The sequence below is a fragment of the Bombina bombina genome, chromosome 5 (genome assembly GCF_027579735.1).
Source record: "Bombina bombina isolate aBomBom1 chromosome 5, aBomBom1.pri, whole genome shotgun sequence".
Lineage (NCBI taxonomy): Eukaryota > Metazoa > Chordata > Amphibia > Anura > Bombinatoridae > Bombina > Bombina bombina.
Window position 1 is genome coordinate 536,109,506 of NC_069503.1, and position 26,127 is coordinate 536,135,632.

The 26,127-nt window shown below is 39.3% G+C and overlaps 1 protein-coding gene across 4 annotated transcripts in view; it reads left to right on the forward strand.

Annotated features, from left to right (window-relative positions):
* The window catches only part of ZDHHC3 (zinc finger DHHC-type palmitoyltransferase 3), a 161,695-nt gene that overhangs the window by 16,998 nt on the left and 118,570 nt on the right, over positions 1–26,127 (forward strand). For all 4 annotated transcript variants that reach the window (XR_008402552.1, XM_053714466.1, XM_053714464.1 and 1 more), the window contains exon 2: positions 18,526–18,855. Coding sequence is in view for 3 of the 4 variants with exons in the window: in XM_053714466.1 (XP_053570441.1) it covers positions 18,553–18,855 (303 nt within the window). In the remaining variant the exon portion in view is untranslated. The remainder of the gene's footprint in view (positions 1–18,525; positions 18,856–26,127) is intronic.

Sequence of the window (26,127 nt, forward strand, 5' to 3'; positions counted from 1 at the left end):
TGGTAGCATATCTTTAGTGGGGACGCGCTATCCTTTTCATGGTAGCATATCTTTAGTGGGGACGCGCTATCCTTTTTATGGTAGCATAACTTTAGTGGGGACGCGCTATCCTTTTCATGGTAGCATAAAGTGGGGCCGCGCTGTCCTTTTCATGGTAGGATAACTTTAGTGGGGACATGCTGTCCTTTTTATGGTAGCATAACTTTAGTGGGGACGTGCTATCCTTTTCGTGGTAGCATATCTTTAGTGGGGCTGCGCTATACTTTTTTTGGTAGCATAACTTTTAATGGGGCCACATTATCCTTTTCATTGTAGCATAACTAAAGTGGGGCTGCGCTATCGTTTTCATGGTAGCATAACTTTAGTGGGGCCGCGCAATCCTTTTCATAGTAGCATAACTTTAGTGGGGACGCACTATCCTTTTCATGGTAGCATAAAGTGGGGCCACGCTATCCTTTTCATGGTAGCATATCTTTAGTGGGGACGCACTATCCTCTTCATGGTAGCATATCTTTAGTGGGGACACACTATCCTTTTCATGGTAGCATATTTTTAGTGGGGACACACTATCCTTTTCATGGTAGCATATCTTTAGTGGGGACGCACTATCCTTTTCATGGTAGCATAAAGTGGGGCCACGCTATCCTTTTCATGGTAGCATATCTATAGTGAGGACACACTATCCTTTTCATGGTAGCATAAAGTGGGGCCACGCTATCCTTTTCATGGTAGCATATCTTTAGTGGGGCCGCGCAATCCTTTTCATAGTAGCATAACTTTAGTGGGGACGCACTATCCTTTTCATGGTAGCATAAAGTGGGGCCACGCTATCCTTTTCATGGTAGCATATCTTTAGTGGGGACGCACTATCCTCTTCATGGTAGCATATCTTTAGTGGGGACGCACTATCCTTTTCATGGTAGCATAAAGTGGGGCCACGCTATCCTTTTCATGGTAGCATATCTATAGTGAGGACGCACTATCCTTTTCATGGTAGCATATTTTTAGTGGGGACACGCTATCCTTTTCATGGTAGCATAAAGTGGGGCCACGCTATCCTTTTCATGGTAGCATATCTTTAGTGGGGACGCACTATCCTTTTCATGGTAGCATAAAGTGGGGCCACGCTATCCTTTTCATGGTAGCATATCTTTAGTGGGGGCGCGCTATCCTTTTCATGGTAGTATAAAGTGGGGCCACGCTATCCTTTTCATGGTAGCATATCTTTAGTGGGGACGCACTATCCTTTTCACGGTAGCATAAAGTGGGGCCACGCTATCCTTTTCATGGTAGCATATCTTTAGTGGGGACGCACTATCCTCTTCATGGTAGCATATCTTTAGTGGGGACACACTATCCTTTTCATGGTAGCATATCTTTAGTGGGGACGCACTATCCTTTTCATGGTAGCATATTTTTAGTGGGGACACACTATCCTTTTCATGGTAGCATATCTTTAGTGGGGACGCACTATCCTTTTCATGGTAGCATATCTTTAGTGGGGACGCACTATCCTTTTCATGGTAGCATATCTTTAGTGGGGACGCACTATCCTTTTCATGGTAGCATAAAGTGGGGCCACGCTATCCTTTTCATGGTAGCATATCTATAGTGAGGACGCACTATCCTTTTCATGGTAGCATAAAGTGGGGCCACGCTATCCTTTTCATGGTAGCATATCTTTAGTGGGGCCGCGCAATCCTTTTCATAGTAGCATAACTTTAGTGGGGACGCACTATCCTTTTCATGGTAGCATAAAGTGGGGCCACTCTATCCTTTTCATGGTAGCATATCTTTAGTGGGGACGCACTATCCTCTTCATGGTAGCATATCTTTAGTGGGGACGCACTATCCTTTTCATGGTAGCATATCTTTAGTGGGGACGCACTATCCTTTTCATGGTAGCATAAAGTGGGGCCATGCTATCCTTTTCATGGTAGCATATCTATAGTGAGGACGCACTATCCTTTTCATGGTAGCATATTTTTAGTGGGGACACGCTATCCTTTTCATGGTAGCATAAAGTGGGGCCACGCTATCCTTTTCATGGTAGCATATCTTTAGTGGGGACGCACTATCCTTTTCATGGTAGCATAAAGTGGGGCCACGCTATCCTTTTCATGGTAGCATATCTTTAGTGGGGGCGCGCTATCCTTTTCATGGTAGTATAAAGTGGGGCCACGCTATCCTTTTCATGGTAGCATATCTTTAGTGGGGACGCACTATCCTTTTCACGGTAGCATAAAGTGGGGCCACGCTATCCTTTTCATGGTAGCATATCTTTAGTGGGGACGCGCTATCCTTTTTATGGTAGCATATCTTTAGTGGGGACGCACTATCCGTTTCATGGTAGCATAACTTTAGTGGGGACGCGCTATCCTTTTCATGGTAGCATAAAGTGGGGCCGCACTGTCCTTTTCACAGCCACATTATTGAAAGAAAGTAACCAGTTGGTGTTGATGGACTCTGATTTTTGAACCCTACTGTTGTAATTGTTTTCCATTTAAAAACAACATAAAACACCATTTTTCTTCTCACATTTGTTAGTGTTGTTCTTCTTATTTTATAGTTTAGAGGCGAGAAGGGAAAGATGTGACATGACAGTAACTTTAAAATATATAAAGGGACTTAAGTGGTGGTAAACTTTCCCCTTTTTAAAATCAGATCCGGGAATGTTAGTGATATTTTGGATAGAATTTTATTAATCAGTTTTAACGAGGATGTGCTATAACTTACTTTTTAATACAGATATAGAATTCAAATACCCTACCCTCCGCCGCCCACTTCAAAAGTCACTTTTTCTTTGAGCTAACGGTTTGAATTTTTCTCCAATTAGCACTATAGCTACAACAAAAGTGCCATATGGGTAGAGCGCTGATTAGGCAACAATTCAAACCGTTAGCTCACAAAAAAAAATTGGCTTACAAAGTGGGCGGCGGAGCGCGGGGTATTTTAATTTGCCAATTACATGGGATCCCCCCATGCACAGGATCACCCCGGAAGGCAGCACGTAAATGCAGCAGCGAAGTTAGGAGGAGCGCTTGCGTAAAGGACACGGGTAATAATATATTGACTGGTTTAATTGGAGGACGCTTCAACGGTGGTCATACCTGTTTATACACGTATGCATAAGGCTCCTCTTTTCTATGCTTGCGTATCTGTTCCAACCTTCTGTGTGGGGATGATGCCTGGTTTACCTGGCTTTTTGGCACCTTTGGGACTTATTCGTCGTATATCTCATTTCTTTACTAACTTTGGATTATCAACACATAGTGGATAATACTCGCAATTGGAGAAGTTGATTTCATCACTTTGTTATGTTTGGTGCACCAGACATTTTTTCAAGCCGGTTTCATTTATGTGATACTAAGGGATCCCTAGTATGTGTGTTATTTAAGCATATTAAAGTGTGTTTTTTTATGTTTGGCAAATTGTTTTCTCCTTTTTTATTAATTTATGTGCAGTTATGCTGTTTTTTCCTAGACTTTTAGAAACTTCCTATTTTGAAGTATCTACTTCCTTTTCACTGTTTTGCATATCAATTATTCTATGTAGCACCTGTCCAATACTATATATATATATATATATATATATATATATATATATATATATATATATATATATATATATATATATATATACATACAAGATTCAAAAGTGAGCTACCCATATATTTTTAAATGTCCTTATTTTAATTTTATATCTATATTAAAAAGTAAGTTATAGCGCATCTTCGTTACAAATGACGAATTAAACAACATCTAAAATATCACTAACGTTCCGTTGTTCTGTAGAGAATTCCAATTCCTCAAACTCCAATCTGACATCGCTTCCAGTGACTTCTATTTTTACTATCTGTTTTTGCCTCTGTCTGGGGGGCGCACAGCTGATCCTCTGGCATACACCCCAAGTAAACCTTGGAGTAAAACTTGAACCCCCCAGGCGGAGGCAAAATAGATAGTGAAGATAGGCATTTACAGTGCCCATCTGATTGGTTTTGAATCCTATCACTCACTGAGACACAGACCAATCAGATGTATGGAATCACGTCAGAATGGAGTTTTCAATGTATTGGAGTTCTCGATAGAACACCGGATCTGATTTGAAAAGGGAAGAGTTTACCATCACTTTAACAAAGTGGAGACTGAAAGTATTTTCCACACAAAAAAAAAAAAAGAAGCTCAAAGATGGGGGAGATCCAGTATAAAGGTGCCAAGCTTCACTGGCTAGCAACTGTAATGGGTTAAAATAAGATAATGGCTCTAAAGAGAGCTACAGTCAAAGGAGGGAAAACAATATATTTTTTTATGTTCCTTTAACAAATCCTGGTTGTTAGGGAGCCATGGTTCCAATAATTTTACTTCTAGCCCCTAAAATTGTGGCTGGCTCATCAACGCATTTGTATTCCTTTGTCTTGTGTAAAATTTCTTGTTTTATATTATGATATATAAATATCATAGGGATAGCCAAAGTTGTTCTATTCCATAATTATATATATATATATATATATATATATATATATATATATATATATATATATATATATATATATATATATATATATATATATATATAATAGAACAAGTTCATGAAAATCATGGGCAGTAATCGTGATGCATCGCGGAATCGAATCGTTGACAGGATAATCGTAATCGAATCGTGAGACCAGTGAAGATGCACACCCCTAATAAATATAAATATATATATATATACACACATATACATGAGTCATGTGATCAAGCATACTAATCACTTTAATCACATAGTGGAAGTTCCAGTTTTTTAAAAATTGGAGGAGGTTGGGCATCAGGATATGAGAGGTTGGGTAGTTTGGCATCAGGATGTGTGAGGTTGAGTGACTGGGCATCAGGATGTGTGAGGTTGAGTGACTGAGCATCAGGATGTGTGAGAAATCACTACTAGATATATTTGGATGATTGGTTCAGTAAGTATAAACAGTACGTGTGCGCTTGCACGTGTATTACATATAACTGGGGATCAGAAAATGTGTCATGGACTGTCAGATGGTTCTACCTCTTTCACGGGTGGGAACTTCTTCTTACACTCCATGGACAGGCCCCGCAGATCACTCTTCAGATTCTCCAGCAGCTTCTTGACGGCCTCGGGGGTGCTGGTGCTCGAGGACATGTCTCTAGGTTACAATCTTCCTCAAACCAGGAGAAAAGACTGGATCCGGCACTATGTGCTCGGTAACGTGCCACCTTTCCTGACTTACTACGGTTCAGTGCAGTGACATCCCCACTGTGTTTGAGAGCTGTCAGACCCTCTACTCCACCATCTACCAAGCTCCCACAATCCCCAGCACTGTCACAGCCTCTTCCGTAAACACAAGTGGCGAGACGTAGTGCGCTTGCGCAGACATCCTGTCATTGTCGTAATTTGCTCAATTGACCGCTGTAATCCTGGGATCGTAAAGGAAATTCCTAGAGGGGAGGCACGGCTGAACAAACCAGTCTATACACTTGTGAACTGTGGGAGAGAGGAGTACCCTAAATCGATTATGGGCTTCACTGCATCGATGCAGTATCGTTCAAGGCTGCATCGCGATGCATCGGCTTAACGATTATTTTCTGCACCCCTAATATATATATGTATGTGTGTGTGTGTGTGTGTGTGTGTATATATATATATATATATATATATATATATATATATATATTATAATGTGTAATATAACAGAAGAACTCATCCTGGAAAATAGCCAGGTTGAAAAAAGACAGGGAAACAGCACTCTTTTGAAAAAACAATATTTTTACTAGCACGATTTATATACATAAGTGGTAAAGGGGATGGCAATCGGGAGTCCTGCCTCCACCCTTGAACCGCAAGGATAGGCAAAGTACACTGTGTGTAAGATACAAAATAGTTTGCAACAACAATATTTATCAAAAAAAACAAATATTTATAATGGGACCTTCCGAGTCCAATATACAAAACCTGACCGGTCAGGGGATGTGCGGAACAAGTTGCGCAATATGTAAATGCAGCACAATACAAAGCTGACTTAAGTAAAGCCTGTCACACTTCCTACACCCAGCTGCACACAGCACCTCTGTGAAGAGGTAATTGCTGGGCAGGTAAAACGTAGTAAGGGATCTAAGAAAGTGATGACAGCTTTATAACAAGCGGGATAAGCTAGTCAGATATACCTTGCAAACTGTACATAGAAGAATTTATATTCAGAGGGGAAGTGTATTCCTGGGATCAACTACACCCTGCTGCAGCCGACGCCTCACTCAGGAGGTATAGCGGTCGGGCAGGTAGAAAAATGGGATCTAAGTGATCTTAATGGAAACACGCCCTCAGGATATGTACATAAGTAGATAGACCAGACATTTAAATCTTCATGTATGGATGACATGTATTGCAGACAAGGTATAAGTAAGTACATTCAAGAAAACAGCGTTATTGCATGCCATGCAGAAAAGCAATTAGGTGTGTTAGTATTCAGCATATGTCTGTCCATTTTAAGTTCCTAGAAAAAGCTGTGCCCCCTCTCGACAGAGTGGCGTTTGCCAGGTGCGAAATTCATGCACATAAGCCAAAGCTGATTCATGCAGTTAGCGGCAAGGAATGTAATGGAACCATACGACCTGATAGCTGAAATGACAAGTCGGCCGTGCCGAGTAGCTGTGAGTCCATGACATGTATGCCAAAATATGCCGAGTTTTGATTCTGACTTTGCTTTAAGAGTGCCTGGTAGTAAACCGCAGGGCTTGTTTGCAGATTCTTTGCTTAATGATCTTCACACGCACATCACGTGATCCGGTCGGCTGGACCTATGCCGACGCGCGTTTCACCCGTGCGTCCAAGTTGCTTAACGGGCTTCGTCAGGGCGTGATATCCAAGGTGCACCTGTCACTCTATTTATACCTAGTGTCGTTTTGCGCCTCTACTGACGGGTGAAAGTATTGCAAGTATTTGCAAAGTATCAACAATTAAGGAAAAACCAAAATGTGTCTATATTCAAATATGAAGTAATAAAAAAGGATCTATCTTACTTTACATTGAAATTTAGAGAAATATAAAGGAGAAAATAATAAATATATTGATGTTGCAATCGTCTTTTTATTAAAAATTAACAGAATTTAGCCTACTATAGTACAAGACGCTAGAGAATGTGTTCATTCACAGAAAACAGGCCATATCCAATTTGTCATTGAGGCCTGCAGGAAGCTGGGTACCCAAAACTGAGATCCACCTGCATTCCTTTTGGAGGAGAATTCTGTCATTATCCCCCCCTCTATTGTTGGTTATGCCCCTATCTATCCCGATAAAGGAGAGAGAGTCAGGATTACTGTCATGCATGTGTTCGTAATGTTTGGCAACGTTACTTTTCTGGTTCTTATATTTCACATCGTCCCGGTGCTCTGTTATCCGGTCTTTTATGGCCCTTCTCGTTTTTCCCACGTAATAACGCGGGCAGCTACACGAAAGAAGGTAAACAACCCCTTCCGTGTTGCAATTCACAAAGTGTTTTAGAGTATATGTTTTTCCTGTGTGTGTTGCAAATTGTTTGGTCTTAACCATATACTTGCATGCAACACATTTCCCACAGGGATGGTTGCCATAGGATCTGTGTTTGGACAACCAATTTTGTTGTTTAGGAGTCGACAAATATTGGCTCCTCACCAATTTGTCTTTAAGACTCGGTGCCCTTTTGGCTGTGATGTTTGGAAAATCCCCAACATCACGTGATACTGCTTCATCACTAGTCAAAGTGTGCCAGTTGTGTGCCAAAATCTGTTTTAATGAGGTCCAATGGCAATTATACTCAGTGACCAATCTAATTTTTGATGATTCACCAGTCTTGTCTTTGGGTACCAAAAGACTATCCCTATTCAGATGGGCCGCACCGGTTAGGGCTTGTTTCACTATCCTCTTTGAATATCCTCTATTCAAAAACCTTTTTTCCATTTCAGCCGCATGCTGATAGTACTTCCCTTTTGTGGAACAATTTCGGCGTAGCCTGAGAAATTGGCCCTTAGGGATACCCCTTTTTAGGTGGCTTGGGTGATGGCTAGAAGCGTGAAGAAGGCTATTAGTGGCCGTGCTTTTGCGATAGTTTTCTGTCATCAGGCAGCCATCTTTAATCTTCACATTTATATCCAAAAAGGATATTTCTTCCTTACTAAACTGTAGGGTAAGTGAGATATTACTCTTGTTCTTATTTAGAGAATTCACAAATTCTTTCAAGGTCTGCTCTGAGCCTTCCCAGACTAGGAAGACATCATCCACATATCGTAGCCATATGTGGATGTTCTCGTCGAAAAGGGGATTCTGGTACACTTCTTCCATTTCCCAGATGCCTAGATGGAGACACGCATAAGTGGGAGCACATGTTGCTCCCATAGCTGTGCCCTGTTGCTGGGAATATATCTTATTGTCAAACATAAATATGTTATTTGTAAGTGTGAATTTTAGCAGTTCAATCGCGAAGTCAGTATGTTGTACAGCACTCATACCTCTCGTCGATAGGAAATGCTTACATGCCCTAAGTCCTACTTCGTGTGGGATTGATGAATATAGTCCCTCCACGTCTAGGGTGACAAGGATGGCATTTTCGGGGAGCACCAACCTGTCAATCTTACGTAGGAAATCCGAGGTATCCATGATGTATGATGGAAGGGTGATGAGGTAGGGTCTAAGAAAGGAGTCCACGTAGTTGCCCAGATTTTCAGTAAGGCTGCCTATGCCAGCCACAATCGGTCTACCTGGAGGATGGTTGGCATTTTTGTGGATCTTAGGGATGCAGTAAAATACAGGCATCACCGGATGTTCTGGATAAAGGTACTTAAATTCTGTGGAGGTTATAATATCCTTGCTTTTTGCTTCTTTCAAAATATTGAAAAGTGCAAATTGTAATGCAGGGATCGGGTTAAACGTTAAACTCTTGTAGAATGTTTTATCCAAGAGTTGACGTTTAACCTCCAAAGTATACATGTTTTCGTCCCAGAGAACCAAATTCCCACCCTTATCCGCGGGTTTTATTACAAAGCCCTTGGCATTCATTAGCTGGTTAAGTGCCTTTCTTTCAGATTTTGTTAGATTGTCATTGACCAATCCAGTGAAGGGTAGTCCTAGGATTTGTTTTTCAACTTCTCTGACGAAAATGTTCACAGCTGGTACCATGGATAGCTGTGGCATGTATTTGGATTTTGCCTTAAAATTAGAGTGAAACCTCTCATACTGGATGGAGTCTTCCATCTGTGAGGGGACATATTGGCTGCCTTCACTATCTGCCAAAAGACTCTGAAGGTTCAATATGCTAGATGTATCTTCTCTATTTAGAGCAACATCCTCCACTAGGTGTCTACTCTTTCCTTTCATAATTTGCGATAGTACAACCCGACGTGCAAATAGGTGTAGGTCTTTAATAAACTTAAACTTATTAAGTGAATTAGTAGGACAAAAGGTCAATCCTTTTTTTAAAACCTCTATATGTATGAGATTCAATTTGAAGGAGGATAGATTGATTATCTGAAGACCCTCTTCTGAATTATTCAATATCCCCTTCGACCCCGAAACCCTCGCGATCTGCCCCGAGGGTAGTTCGTTTGGTTCTGGTCGTAACTCCGTTGCCGTCGTTGTCTGGAGGGATACCTCCTCTCTTCTAAGTGTGTACCTGCTGCTTTTCCTCCTCCTTTTTCTTCCCCCTCTCCTCCTTCTCCTAAAAAAGACTGTGAGTTCCTACGGGTAGATCTTCGGTGCTCAGATTCTATATCTGACCCATCAGTACCCGAGTCGTAGGAACTTCTTTGTGGCAGATAATTATAAACTTTTTTATTTTTATAATCATCATTGTCTCGCGAGAATTTCCTACCTTTTCTTAATTTAATATCAGTTTGTAACCTTGATATTTGTTCTTTTATCTCCTCATTTAGTTTTGCAAAGTTTGTATTACTTGAAAAAGTGTTAACCAGTTTAAGTGATTCCTCTGCCTGAGTGATGGTCTTTTCTAGTCTTTCTTTGTTACGAATGACCATTTTTTTCATCAAAATGATGGAGCAGTCTGAGAGGCTGGAATTCCAACCTTCCATAAACTCTTCACCTCCCTCGTCTTCCCTCAGATTAGTCCCAGGGTCCAATCGAAGACGTAAACCCCTCGGGATGATGTTCATTTTAATATAATTCTCAAGGCTTGATGTCTCAGCCCTAAGTTTTACTTGTTTAACAAGTTGTTTTTTATAGCTTTTAAAAGCACCATAGATGTTGACTGGTGTATTGCTACTAGTATCCTGACTCTCTTCCAAATTGGATACAGATAGTGAAGCTGTAAGTTCAGCCTCCCAATTTTCATCTGAAAATGTAAATGCCATTCTAATAGCGTCTTGTAAAGTAATATATATGCCAAAACCTCACGGTTCAAAGCCGGAGACAAGGTATCCAGAATGCCAAAAGGAACCCCAAAGTTTTACCAGGGCAATGTATGATATTCCTGGTTATTTAGCTAGGGGATCTATCTCACCGGAGACCAGGGAAGCTAGGATAAACCTAAGTAGCCTGGTATAATAATAAAGAATATCGAGAAATAGATACGGGAGAGAAGCAAATGCTTTAAAATTTATATATAAGCTAGTGAACAAGGGTAACCTCCAATCGGTCCTTGTTGGTATTATAAGTACATATGGTGCAGGCCCTTAAATAGTATTATAATGTGTAATATAACAGAAGAACTCATCCTGGAAAATAGCCAGGTTGAAAAAAGACAGGGAAACAGCACTCTTTTGAAAAAACAATATTTTTACTAGCACGATTTATATACATAAGTGGTAAAGGGGATGGCAATCGGGAGTCCTGCCTCCACCCTTGAACCGCAAGGATAGGCAAAGTACACTGTGTGTAAGATACAAAATAGTTTGCAACAACAATATTTATCAAAAAAAACAAATATTTATAATGGGACCTTCCGAGTCCAATATACAAAACCTGACCGGTCAGGGGATGTGCGGAACAAGTTGCGCAATATGTAAATGCAGCACAATACAAAGCTGACTTAAGTAAAGCCTGTCACACTTCCTACACCCAGCTGCACACAGCACCTCTGTGAAGAGGTAATTGCTGGGCAGGTAAAACGTAGTAAGGGATCTAAGAAAGTGATGACAGCTTTATAACAAGCGGGATAAGCTAGTCAGATATACCTTGCAAACTGTACATAGAAGAATTTATATTCAGAGGGGAAGTGTATTCCTGGGATCAACTACACCCTGCTGCAGCCGACGCCTCACTCAGGAGGTATAGCGGTCGGGCAGGTAGAAAAATGGGATCTAAGTGATCTTAATGGAAACACGCCCTCAGGATATGTACATAAGTAGATAGACCAGACATTTAAATCTTCATGTATGGATGACATGTATTGCAGACAAGGTATAAGTAAGTACATTCAAGAAAACAGCGTTATTGCATGCCATGCAGAAAAGCAATTAGGTGTGTTAGTATTCAGCATATGTCTGTCCATTTTAAGTTCCTAGAAAAAGCTGTGCCCCCTCTCGACAGAGTGGCGTTTGCCAGGTGCGAAATTCATGCACATAAGCCAAAGCTGATTCATGCAGTTAGCGGCAAGGAATGTAATGGAACCATACGACCTGATAGCTGAAATGACAAGTCGGCCGTGCCGAGTAGCTGTGAGTCCATGACATGTATGCCAAAATATGCCGAGTTTTGATTCTGACTTTGCTTTAAGAGTGCCTGGTAGTAAACCGCAGGGCTTGTTTGCAGATTCTTTGCTTAATGATCTTCACACGCACATCACGTGATCCGGTCGGCTGGACCTATGCCGACGCGCGTTTCACCCGTGCGTCCAAGTTGCTTAACGGGCTTCGTCAGGGCGTGATATCCAAGGTGCACCTGTCACTCTATTTATACCTAGTGTCGTTTTGCGCCTCTACTGACGGGTGAAAGTATTGCAAGTATTTGCAAAGTATCAACAATTAAGGAAAAACCAAAATGTGTCTATATTCAAATATGAAGTAATAAAAAAGGATCTATCTTACTTTACATTGAAATTTAGAGAAATATAAAGGAGAAAATAATAAATATATTGATGTTGCAATCGTCTTTTTATTAAAAATTAACAGAATTTAGCCTACTATAGTACAAGACGCTAGAGAATGTGTTCATTCACAGAAAACAGGCCATATCCAATTTGTCATTGAGGCCTGCAGGAAGCTGGGTACCCAAAACTGAGATCCACCTGCATTCCTTTTGGAGGAGAATTCTGTCATTATCCCCCCCTCTATTGTTGGTTATGCCCCTATCTATCCCGATAAAGGAGAGAGAGTCAGGATTACTGTCATGCATGTGTTCGTAATGTTTGGCAACGTTACTTTTCTGGTTCTTATATTTCACATCGTCCCGGTGCTCTGTTATCCGGTCTTTTACGGCCCTTCTCGTTTTTCCCACGTAATAACGCGGGCAGCTACACGAAAGAAGGTAAACAACCCCTTCCGTGTTGCAATTCACAAAGTGTTTTAGAGTATATGTTTTTCCTGTGTGTGTTGCAAATTGTTTGGTCTTAACCATATACTTGCATGCAACACATTTCCCACAGGGATGGTTGCCATAGGATCTGTGTTTGGACAACCAATTTTGTTGTTTAGGAGTCGACAAATATTGGCTCCTCACCAATTTGTCTTTAAGACTCGGTGCCCTTTTGGCTGTGATGTTTGGAAAATCCCCAACATCACGTGATACTGCTTCATCACTAGTCAAAGTGTGCCAGTTGTGTGCCAAAATCTGTTTTAATGAGGTCCAATGGCAATTATACTCAGTGACCAATCTAATTTTTGATGATTCACCAGTCTTGTCTTTGGGTACCAAAAGACTATCCCTATTCAGATGGGCCGCACCGGTTAGGGCTTGTTTCACTATCCTCTTTGAATATCCTCTATTCAAAAACCTTTTTTCCATTTCAGCCGCATGCTGATAGTACTTCCCTTTTGTGGAACAATTTCGGCGTAGCCTGAGAAATTGGCCCTTAGGGATACCCCTTTTTAGGTGGCTTGGGTGATGGCTAGAAGCGTGAAGAAGGCTATTAGTGGCCGTGCTTTTGCGATAGTTTTCTGTCATCAGGCAGCCATCTTTAATCTTCACATTTATATCCAAAAAGGATATTTCTTCCTTACTAAACTGTAGGGTAAGTGAGATATTACTCTTGTTCTTATTTAGAGAATTCACAAATTCTTTCAAGGTCTGCTCTGAGCCTTCCCAGACTAGGAAGACATCATCCACATATCGTAGCCATATGTGGATGTTCTCGTCGAAAAGGGGATTCTGGTACACTTCTTCCATTTCCCAGATGCCTAGATGGAGACACGCATAAGTGGGAGCACATGTTGCTCCCATAGCTGTGCCCTGTTGCTGGGAATATATCTTATTGTTAAGCAACTTGGACGCACGGGTGAAACGCGCGTCGGCATAGGTCCAGCCGACCGGATCACGTGATGTGCGTGTGAAGATCATTAAGCAAAGAATCTGCAAACAAGCCCTGCGGTTTACTACCAGGCACTCTTAAAGCAAAGTCAGAATCAAAACTCGGCATATTTTGGCATACATGTCATGGACTCACAGCTACTCGGCACGGCCGACTTGTCATTTCAGCTATCAGGTCGTATGGTTCCATTACATTCCTTGCCGCTAACTGCATGAATCAGCTTTGGCTTATGTGCATGAATTTCGCACCTGGCAAACGCCACTCTGTCGAGAGGGGGCACAGCTTTTTCTAGGAACTTAAAATGGACAGACATATGCTGAATACTAACACACCTAATTGCTTTTCTGCATGGCATGCAATAACGCTGTTTTCTTGAATGTACTTACTTATACCTTGTCTGCAATACATGTCATCCATACATGAAGATTTAAATGTCTGGTCTATCTACTTATGTACATATCCTGAGGGCGTGTTTCCATTAAGATCACTTAGATCCCATTTTTCTACCTGCCCGACCGCTATACCTCCTGAGTGAGGCGTCGGCTGCAGCAGGGTGTAGTTGATCCCAGGAATACACTTCCCCTCTGAATATAAATTCTTCTATGTACAGTTTGCAAGGTATATCTGACTAGCTTATCCCGCTTGTTATAAAGCTGTCATCACTTTCTTAGATCCCTTACTACGTTTTACCTGCCCAGCAATTACCTCTTCACAGAGGTGCTGTGTGCAGCTGGGTGTAGGAAGTGTGACAGGCTTTACTTAAGTCAGCTTTGTATTGTGCTGCATTTACATATTGCGCAACTTGTTCCGCACATCCCCTGACCGGTCAGGTTTTGTATATTGGACTCGGAAGGTCCCATTATAAATATTTGTTTTTTTTGATAAATATTGTTGTTGCAAACTATTTTGTATCTTACACACAGTGTACTTTGCCTATCCTTGCGGTTCAAGTGTGGAGGCAGGACTCCCGATTGCCATCCCCTTTACCACTTATGTATATAAATCGTGCTAGTAAAAATATTGTTTTTTCAAAAGAGTGCTGTTTCCCTGTCTTTTTTCAACCTGGCTATTTTCCAGGATGAGTTCTTCTGTTATATTACACATTATAATACTATTTAAGGGCCTGCACCATATGTACTTATAATACCAACAAGGACCGATTGGAGGTTACCCTTGTTCACTAGCTTATATATAAATTTTAAAGCATTTGCTTCTCTCCCGTATCTATTTCTCGATATATATATATATATATATATATATATATATATATATATATATATATATATATATATATATATATATATATATATATATATTAGGACTACTGGGAGGCACTACTTATTTTCAATAGCTAATAGTAAAGCTGCTGTTATAGAGTAGTAATTGTAGTGATAGGTAAGCCCTCGCTTCTAATCACTCAATAGACAATTTGTGTAAAATGATATACAGTTACCACAGCACTAAACTAAGATAGAATACGTTAAGTGAAAACTCGTTTTTCAGTTTTTCTATAAATTCAAATAATCAGCTATGGTTAGATATATTCAGATAATCTAACAGATGGAAACAGGATATTTTTTCTAATCAGCAGGACGTAACTACAAGGAATTATAAATATAGATGCATGGATACAAATGAAATGTACAGAGGAAAGTACGGTGTTAAAGACAATCTGAAATAAAACATCTAATCTGTTCAGTTACTTTTCAGAAAAAACCTTATGGCTAGGTGTCTGACCCCAGGTAATAAATTAAATAAGAGACAGCACCCGGTCTATTTACTATTCAACAATAAGGACCGAAAGGTTCTAACACAAAGGCGAGAGTCTTTCAATTCAAGAACAGTCCCACTTTAAAGCTGGTTAAGGAGGTCCTCGTATGTGTCTTATCCTAGCTACTTACAATATAAACCCTCAATCAAATGAGGTAAGTGTAGAGTGTTTGATCGCTGGAATTACACCAGTTTCTTTCTCCTAGTAAATCTCTTGGCGTGGTACTGGGCGTTGGGAAGTATGTGTCAGATTGCTGATCTGTTCCTCCCACTTGACTTAGTTCCTCGCGTTGTTCACATATAGAAGAATAAGAGAGATGCAGATATAGTGTAATCCTGTTAAGGTACAGCGTTAGCCAGAAAAATACACTGATATACTCACAAAGGGAACCTCAATAAATATGAGGTATCATTGGTGTCAGATCTCCGTGTAACGATTTGCCCCTTGGAAAACACTGGTTGTGAATCTGTTCCCTCTCCGTGGGATTGAATATGTGCATGTAGGAGAAGTTAAAGCAAAGTGAACATAGTGTGACTCTGTATAAACTAAATGACGCTTTATTACATAAACAAAGGTACTCACAAAGGGAACCTCAATATGTATGAGGTATCGTTAGTAAACAGTATGAATTCAGACGTTCATGGGTTAGCAGAAAAGGTGATCAGCTTCACCGTATCTACTATTCATATTCTGTATAATTGAATGAATTCAGTGTAATGAATGTATTTAAAACAAACTTAAAAACTGTTGTAGAAATAGAATCTAAATAAAAACTAAAAAAAATATACTGATCAGTAAGTTAAAGAGCAGCCGGAACAACACCACAAAGTTGTCATATTGAGGTTCTCTTTGTGAGTACCTTTTGAATTTATTGAAAAACTGAAAAATGAGTTTTCTCTTAACGTATTCTATCTTAGTTTACCGCTGTGGTAACTCTATATCATTTTGCACATATATATATAATCAATGTAAATATTTGAATAGGAAATTAGCACATCTAGGCAAGATTCCCCACTCGCTTTTCCCCAGAAATACCTCATATACAATGTTACCAATGCAAAAGAGAATTTTGGGTAAGATATGGAAATTAGATATGCAAATTCTCAGTTTTTTTGCTTCAAAATACTGTTTTAACACAGCTATCCTTTTAACAGGATTATTGCAGCAAACTAGAAATCACTCACTAGACAGCCTGTTTCTTTCTTTTTGGAACTCATCAGTAGGAGATAGATTTCTGGTTGCTGCATTGGTAAAACTATTTTCAAGGTTAAACCAAAATTCATTAAAATTATGGGGGGAGATAAAAAACTGAAATTAAAATCCTCCATGTCGCAAAATTAAATCAATGTAAATATTTGCATAGGAAATTAGCACATCTAGGCAAGATTCCCTGCTCGCTTTTCCCCAGAAATACCTTATATGCAATGTTACCAATGCAGAAGAGAATTCTGGGTAAGATATGCAAATTAGATATGCAAATTCTCATTTTTTTTTGCTTCAAAATACTGAGAACACAGCTATCCTTTTAACAGGATTATTGCAGCAAACTAGAAATCACTCACTAGACAGCCTGTTTTGTTCTTTTTGGAACTCATCAGTAGGAGATAGATTTCTGGTTGCTGCATTGGTAAAGCTATTTTCAAGGTTAAACCAAAATTCATTAAAATTATGGGGGGAGATAAAAAACTGAAATTAAAATCCTCCATGTCTCAATTGCCTAGATGTGCTAATTTCCTATGCAAATATTTACATTGATTTAATTTTGAGACATACCAAAATTCATTAAAAATTTGGGGGGAAATAAAAAACTGAAATTAAAATCCACCATGTCTCAAAAGTAAATCAATACTCAATGCACACGAGGATTCTGGGTAAGATATGCAAATTAGATATGCAAAATCTCAGTTTTTTTTGCTTCAAATACTGTTTTAACACAGCGGTCTCTTAACAGGATTATTGTAGCAACACAGAAACCACTCACTAGACAGCTTGTTTCGTTCGTTTTAGAACTTGTCAGTAGGAGATAGATTTCTGGTTGCTGCTTTGGTAAAGCTAATTTCAGGGTTAAAGCGGAGAACTTGCCTAGATGTGCTAATTTTCTATGCAAAAATTTGTATTGATTTACTTTTGAGACATGGAGGATTTTAATCTGTTTTTTATCCCCCCCATAATTGTAATGAATTTTGATTTAACCCTGAAATTAGCTTTACCAAAGCAGCAACCAGAAATCTATCTCCTACTGACGAGTTCTAAAAAGAACAAAACAAGCTTGTCTAGTGAGTGGTTTCTGTGTTGCTACAATAATCCTGTTAAAGGATTACTTTCTGTTATAATTTTTAAGCTAAACAACTAACATATTAAAGTTAATAAACATTAATTAAAACCTACTGACCTATATTTTCTCCAAAACGAAGTTTCATAACGTTCTAAAAGTTATATCTTTTATTCGCCGATGATGTCACGTTATCCTGCCCACTATTTTCAGCACTGCATGTTCAAAATACTTAAACCAATAACTTTGTGTTTAAAGCGCCATTTTGAAACCTAGGTATTGTAAACGGATTGGTACAGAGCAAAGGATACCCACGGAGTGGGTTTGGAAAACAATTAAATTTGCAGACAAGATTTCTGATATACGGTAGAGATATGTTAATGAAATGCTATTGATAAAAAGCGTATTTGGGGTAGTTAGTTAGTAACAGGCATAGAAAATATTTACTTACAGTGGCCCTTTAAGGGATCACTGTGTTAAAACAGTATTTGAAGCAAAAACAAAAGAATCCTCTTGTGCATTGGTAACAATGTATATGGAGTTTTATTGGGGAAAAGCAAGCGGGGAACTTGCCTAGATGTGCTAATTTTCTATGCAAAAATTTTGTATTAATTTATATTTATATATATATATATATATATATATATATATATATATATATATATATATATATATATATATATATATATATATATATATATATATATATATATTCTCAAAAAAAGGCACTCTCCGTTTGTAATCCGTAAAAAAATCAAGTCTTAGGATGGGGGCAACCCTGAAAACGTTTACTAAAGTAAAACATTTTACTGATTACAAACGCCTTATTTTGAGAGCATTCTATGCATAGGTTTAAGTGCACCCCGGAAGCTGTTAAAGGGTTATGAGAGTGCTGGATCCATCTGGGATATTATATATATATATATATATGTGCTTGGTAATAGACATGATTATGCTTATTTGTAAGTTTTTCTTAGTTTTTCTGTGTTGCATCTAGCTTTATAGAGTCTTAATATTCCTCTCTTTCAGGGTAGAATATGGACTATATAGCTTATAATGAAAGCCTCAACCCACCGCTTCCGAGACATTGAAAGGACTGCAGAGTACCTCCATCCTGAAAAGTGCATCCCACCCCCTCCCATTGACTCCATGGGTAAAGTTTGGTTTATCAAAGATGGCTGTGGCATTGCGTGTGCCGTAGTGACTTGGATGCTGGTTTTCTATGCTGAGTTTGTGGTCATTTTTGTTATGCTGCTGCCATCAAAGAACCTAATTTACAGCGCCATCAATGGGATAGTGTTCAACATTCTGGCCTTCCTAGCCTTGGCTTCACACTTTCGGGCTATGATCACTGATCCAGTAAGTATGACTGATGCCTGCACTTTTGGCTTATTAAAGATTGAATATAAAACATAATACATTTAACCTATACTCAGAAATTACATATAACCTATACTCATAAATTATACATATCTGGGGGGGGGGGTTATATATATATATATTTTGTCGATTTTAAAACATGTTCTTATGCATTCTACCCATGTTTTACATATTTTTCTGTATATCTGTTTATCTTCAAGTTCAAACATATAAGTGTAATTATTTTTGAAGCTTAAAGGGACATGAAACCCAACATTTTTCGTTCATGATTTAGGTAGAAGATACAATTTTATATAATTATTATTTATTATTTTTTTTTGAGGACAATACAATAAAAGCAAATACAGCGTAATAAACAAACGTGTCAAATATTTACATCATATCTGGTAGTTTGTATTAATCGTATAATTATCCAGTCCTCTTTTTGTTTCTTCCCCTTGTACTTGAAGAGTCACTCTTGGACCTGCGGTAAAGTATATATCGATAATGTGGGGATAAAGATAGATGGAACAACAATAACAAAAAAAATGTATCTCAAGAAAAAATAAAAAGCAGAAAGAAATGTTATATTGGCAAGGCCAATTTAAAATATATGAAGTGAGATACAAAGAGTCAGAATGGCATACAACCATTTTATGTGTAACAGCACTTGTACGGCTATGTTGCTAATATAAACTTACATAAATCCTATGTGGATAGCTATTAGATAACACAGATATCATCATTGTGATGTTTACCATTTTAAATTAGGGGAGGGGTTATAGTGAGCCATGAGGGTATATGTATGATTTGTTCCTTCTCCCTGTCTAATGTTGATGTTACCAGGCGGGCAATGCCAAAGATACAGCTATAAGGTTGATAAAGATATTTGGTTCTGTGATAGTATTATGCCATGTGTGGTGATATTAATACAATCCAGCCTGGTTGTATAGTGTAAGTGAATATTACAGGGATAATAAGAAAGAGTTGCTCCCAAGAAAGGGGACACATACTGTTTTCAGATGTGTTTGTCAGCTTATTGGTATTGTTGATACTGGGTTGCTGTCTTGGCAGCTAACAGCAACGTCATAAGTTTTGTTTTTAAAGAAAGCTATCTTAAAGGGACAGTATACACTCATTTTCATTTAACTGCATGTAATAGACACTACTATAAAGAATAATATGCACAGATACTGATATAAAAATCCAGTATAAAACTGTTTAAAAACTTACTTAGAAGCTGTCAGTTTGCCTCTGTTGAAAAGGTATCTGGAAAGCCCACTACAAGTGGCAAATAAGACACTCCCCCCTCCCCCTTCTTTTGCATATGAAAAGACCCTTTACACAAACAGGAGCAAGCTGGAGTAGGTAGTCGAGCGTATTCACATAAAACTTTGGGGCTTGGTTAGGAGTCTGAAAATCAGAGCAATGTTATTTAAAAATAAGCAAAACTATACATTAATTTAAAAAAAAAAACATATGGGCTATATAAATAGATCATCTACAAAACATTTATACAAAGAAAAAATGAGTGTATAATGTCTCTTTAACCCCTATTCTTCAGAGAAGGAGACAAAGTGTTAGATAGGGCTCTTTTAAGGTCATAGTATATATATTTTTGTAAGGCTCCCTATTTGCTTTGAGTCCTTTGTTATCACTACGACTCAATGAAGCATTTCAATTTGCTTAATGTTTCTAACAAAGGTGGATAAGTATTGTACTGATAACTGTCAGACTTTTGAATATACTAAATAACAAATGATTACAGATATAAAAACTTTGAGAACTGATCACCCTATTACCATAAGACATGGGTCTTTTAACTTATTATGGACTATATATATGGATTAGTACACATCACACCCTCTTAGTACTGTATTGATAACTGTCAGACTTCTAAACATACTAAATAAGTAATTACAGACATAAAAACATTGAGAACTAAATCACCCTATTACCATAAAACACAGGTCTTGTAACTTTTTATGGGCTATGTAGATGAGTTAGTACACATCGAATTCTCTTAGTGACTAGTTTGTTACTATTGAGAATGTGTTTATGTGCAAGCTATACCCGGCTTGTCAGGATATGGTGAGAGGGGTTTTTCATGACGATGCAAGTATATTATATAGCCCCTCTTTGTATCTTAACCAGTTCCTGGATCTTTGAAGAGTGGGCTTTCAGCCGTCATTAAAGAGTGTGTTCCTGAAGCGTAGTTGCTGCTCTTCTTGGTTGTAGGACCGCAATGGTATTCCGTATTTAGCTTTAGAGTTGAGCTTATCGGAAACATGAACCGGTGCCCTCTTGTAGTATGGTCTTTGCTCAGGTTCTTGGCGTTGTTCGGAGCGGCTGAAGCCGAAAAGGTTGCAGTTTTTTGGTTACATAAGATGGGCCCTCAAGTGCGATCATGGTGTTTTTATTGGCAGTATCTGTCTAGTTCATGCAATCAGACTTGCTTGTTTGTGATGCTGCATTGTTGAGCCATTTAAATGGCGGGCCCTGCAAAGTCGTGAGGTAGTCTGTTCTTGTTTGTGCCGCATCCCGGTTCTCGCAGACAGCTTTGCACCCTGCTGTGCAGTTCCAAGTGAGTAGTACTTGTGCTGCGGTTGCTATGTTATTCTGCCCAGTATTTTCAGGCTCATAGCCCTGTTGTATGGCTGGAAGGCAGTGTTTTCTTGTGTGGCTTGTGAATGTAGCGTGGTATCTGAGGCAGGGTCTGTATAGCAGATCCACTCCTTTTAAAGCAGGCATCTCAGTCTTTGGTATGTAAGCAATGTCGACTGTGGTGCTTGATGTGTCTTCCGCCTCCATATTTATGAGTTTTATGGTAAATAGCTGGAGCAAGTTATCGTATGGGGCCCTTTCCATTAAAGAGTGCATGAGGCTCTCGATCTTTTCAAGATGGCGGTCGGAGAAATCTAGTAGTCTGTTTTCATCGATAATGGCCATTATCCATAGTTGTTCTCTTCATTCCTAAGTTTTAAACGTGATAGTCGTACAACGCTTTGTTTTGTGCAGTTAAGGCTGAATAATCAGGTGACCGAGGAGGAAAGCACTATTTGTATTGAGCCGCTGCTCCAGGCCTTTGACGTTTGACCCTGAGCTCTAATTTCAATAAAACAGCTTGGGCAGTTAAAATCAGGCTCGTACGATGAAGAAGGATATAAAGATCTACAGCATAGATGTCTCTGCTGTGAGTTTTTCACCAAAAATCGGCGGATGTTTAGTGATTCAGTTTGAGCTCTAGGAGATGCGACCACTCAGGATCACTGCTCGGACACGCCCCCAGAACATACAATTTTAAAAAACTTTCCGGCTTCTATTATCAAATTTGTTTCATTTTCTTGGTATCATTTGTTGAAGGAGCAGCAATGCACTTCTGGTTTTAACTGAACACATGGGTGAGCCAATGTCAATCGGTAAATATAGGCAGCCACCAATCAGCAGCTAGAACCTAGGTTATTTGCTGCTCCTGAGCTTACCTAGATAAACCTTTCAGCAAAGGATAACAAGAGGAAGCAAATTAAATAATAGTACATTGGAAAGTTGTTTAAATTGTATGCTCTGTCTAAATCATGAATGTCTAATTATGACTTGACAGTAAACAATCATATACACAAAAGTGACTCTAGAGGAATGTACAGTCGTGTGAAAAAGATAGTACACCCTCTTTGAGTACTATGGTTTTTCGTATCAATCATCTCATCCTTAGCAGGTCTTAAAATAAATTGTGACCCGGTGCTATACTTCATGTGTTGTTCATCTGAGGTTGTATTTACCTAACTTTAAGACCTGCTAAGGACCAGATGATTGTTATTATGTCCTGATACATAAAACCATAGAATTCAAAGAGGGTGTACTTACTTTTTCAAATGACTGTATATGTTTGGTACATACATATATAGTATATATAGGCTTATGGATTTCAGTATAGTTGTAAAATCTCCATTGATATGAATCTAGGATCCTTGTTGTGGTAAAAATTCTGTATTCCATATTCAGTGAAACCAAAGGAAAGAAAAAGTAGAGAGAGACAATTTAAATGGACGCTAAAGCCAAAATTAAACTTTCATGATTCAGATAGAGCATGCAGTTTTAAGAGATTTTCCAATATACTTCTATTATAAAATTGTGCACATTCTTTTAGTATGCACAATTTCTGATGCACCAGCTACAACTGAGCATGTGCAAGAGTTCATAATGTATCCATATACGGGTCTGTTATTGGCTGATGGCTGTCACATGATACAGGAGGGCTGCAAATTGGCCATTTAAATATCACGGGAACAAAGCAAATTTAATAAAAGAAGTAAATTGGAAACCTGTTTAAAATGATATGCTCTGTCTGATCGCAAAATTATTTTTCATATCACTTTTAAGGGACAATAAATACACACAAAAAATATTGTCAGTATAGCAAGTTGATTAACAATTCATTCATGAGGTTTCCAATAGATTTCAAGTTTTTATTTTGTTTGTTTTAATAGCCTTGACATTTTACAATTTGTTTTTTTTAGAGTACTGTACAGAGTTTTTTTTTCTCTTGTAAGGTGTATCCAGTCCACGGGTTCATCCATTACTTGTGGGATATTCTCCTTCCCAACAGGAAGCTGCAAGAGGATACCCACAGCAGAGCTGTCTATATAGCTCCTACCCTAACCCCCACCTCCAGTCATTCTCTTGCAACTCTCGACAAGATAGGAAGTATCAAGAGATATGTGGTGACTTAGTGTAGTTTTACCTTCAATCAAAAGTTTGTTATTTTTAAAAGGTACCGGCGTTGTACTGTTTTTCTCTCAGGCAGAAATTAGAAGAAGAATTCTGCCTGGAGGTTGATGATCTTAGTGGTTTGTAACTAAGGTCCATTGCTGTTCTCACACATAACTGAAGAGTATGGGAAAACTTCAGTTGGGGAACGGTCTGCAGATTACCTGCTTTGAGGTATGTTCAATATTTTTATTTCTAGAGAGATAATAAGTTCTAGAAAATGCTGACACAGCCTTGTGTAATTGAGGTAAGCCTGATGCAGTGATTTAACAACGACTGGGATCATGCTTACAAAACAGGGTAATACTCATGTTAATACTCCTATTACTTAGTGACAAAATGTTTACATGTTTAATAAATAGGACGTTTTTTCTCTAAGGGAGATAAGTCTTTATTTGGGGCCTAGTTTTCCACATGGCTAGTCAGATACTCCTAGGAGTATTTTCTTAAGGCCCCTCTGGCATCCAGTACAGGGTGGGAGGGGCCTATTTTCGCGCTCTAGATGCGCAGTTTCCTTCAGACTGAGACATCCAGCTTCCCTAGAGGAGTCCTCTGGCATCTGAGGACCACTATAGAGGGTTTATTTCTTCCCTAAATCATATTTGAGGGCAGGTAGGAGCCTCAGCAGAGCTGTGGCAAGGTCCGGTTTGGGGGCTAAGGGGTTAATCATCCATTTGCAAGTGGGTGCAATGTTGCTTTAGTCCCCTACACACACTGTAAAAATTTCAAAGACTTCACTATATTTTTACACTGTTTTGCAGTTTAAGTGCTAGTTTTTTTCTCTTAAAGGCACAGTAACGTTTTTATTTAATTGCTGTTTCACATTTATTAAAGTGTTTTCCAAGCTTGCTTGTCTCATTACTAGTCTGTTAAACATGTGTGATATAGAGGAAACTCCTTGTTCAATATGTTTGGAAGCCATTGTGGAACCCCCTCTTAGAATGTGTACCAAATGTACTGAAATTTCTATAAACTATAAAGACCATATTATGGCGCTTAAAGATTTATCTCCAGAGTATTCTCTGACTGAAAAAAGGGAGATTATGCCATCTAGCTCTCCCCATGTGTCAGAACCTACAACTCCCGCTCAAGTGACGCCAAGTACATCTAGCGCGTCTAATTCTTTTACCTTACAGGACATGGTGGCAGTTATGAATGCTACCCTCTCAGAGGTATTGTCCAAACTGCCAGGGTTACAAGGAAAGCGAGACAGCTCTGGGGCTAGAACAAATACAGAGCTTTCTGACGCTTTAATACCTGTGTCCGATATACCCTCACAATACTCAGAAGCTGAGGCAGGAGGAGAGCTTCTATCTGTGGGTGATATTTCAGATTCAGGGAAGGCGTTGCTTCAGTCTGACTCTGAAATGACAGCGTTTAAATTTAAGCTCGAACACCTCCGCTTATTGCTTAGGGAGGTTTTAGCGACTCTGGATGACTGTGAACCCGTTGTAGTTCCAGAGAAATTGTGTAAGATGGACAAATACTTTGCAGTGCCTGTTTACACTGATGTTTTTCCAGTCCCTAAGAGGTTTTCGGAAATTATTACTAAGGAATGGGATAGACCAGGTGTGTCGTTCTCTCCCCCTCCTGCTTTTAAAAAGATTTTTCCCATAGATGCCGCCATACAGGACTCGTGGCAGACGGTCGCTAAGGTCGAGGGAGCAGTCTCTACCCTAGCTAAGTGTACAACTATCCCCGTCGAGGACAGTTGTGCTTTCCTAGATCCTATGGATAAAAAATTGGAGGGTCCCCTTAAGAAATTTTTTATACATCAAGGTTTTATTCTCCAGCCTCTTGCATGCATTGCCCCAGTCACTGCTGCAGAAGCTTTTTGGTCCGAGTCTCTTGAGGAGGCTCTACAGGTGGAGACCCCGTTAGATGAGATTTTAGACAGGATTAAAGCTCTTAAGTTGGCTAATTCCTTTATCTCTGACGCTGTTTTTCATTTAACCAAGCTAACGGCTAAGAATTCAGGTTTTGACATTCTGGCGCGCAGGGCGCTATGGCTTAAGTCCTGGTCAGCAGACGTTACTTCAAAGTCTAAGCTTCTTAACATCCCCTTCAAGGGACAGACCCTATTCGGGCCTGGTCTGAAGGAGATCTGATATTACTGGAGGAAAAGGTCACGCCCTTCCTCAGGATAGGTCCAATAAGTTAAGGACCAAACAGAATAATTTTCGTTCCTTTTCAAAAACTTCAAGAGTGGCGCAGCTTCAGCTTCCTCTAATGCAAAACAAGAGGGAAATTTCGCCCAGTCCAAACCAGTCTGGAGACCTAACCAGGCTTGGAACAAGGGGAAGCATGCCAAAAAACCTGCTGCTGCCTCTAAGACAGCATGAAGGAGTAACCCCCGATCCGGGACCGGATCTAGTAGGGGGCAGACTTTCTCTCTTCGCTCAGGCTTGGGCAAGAGACGTCCAGGATCCCTGGGCATTAGAGATTGTTTCCCAGGGATATCTTCTGGATTTCAAAGGTTCATCTCCAAAGGGGAGATTTCACCTC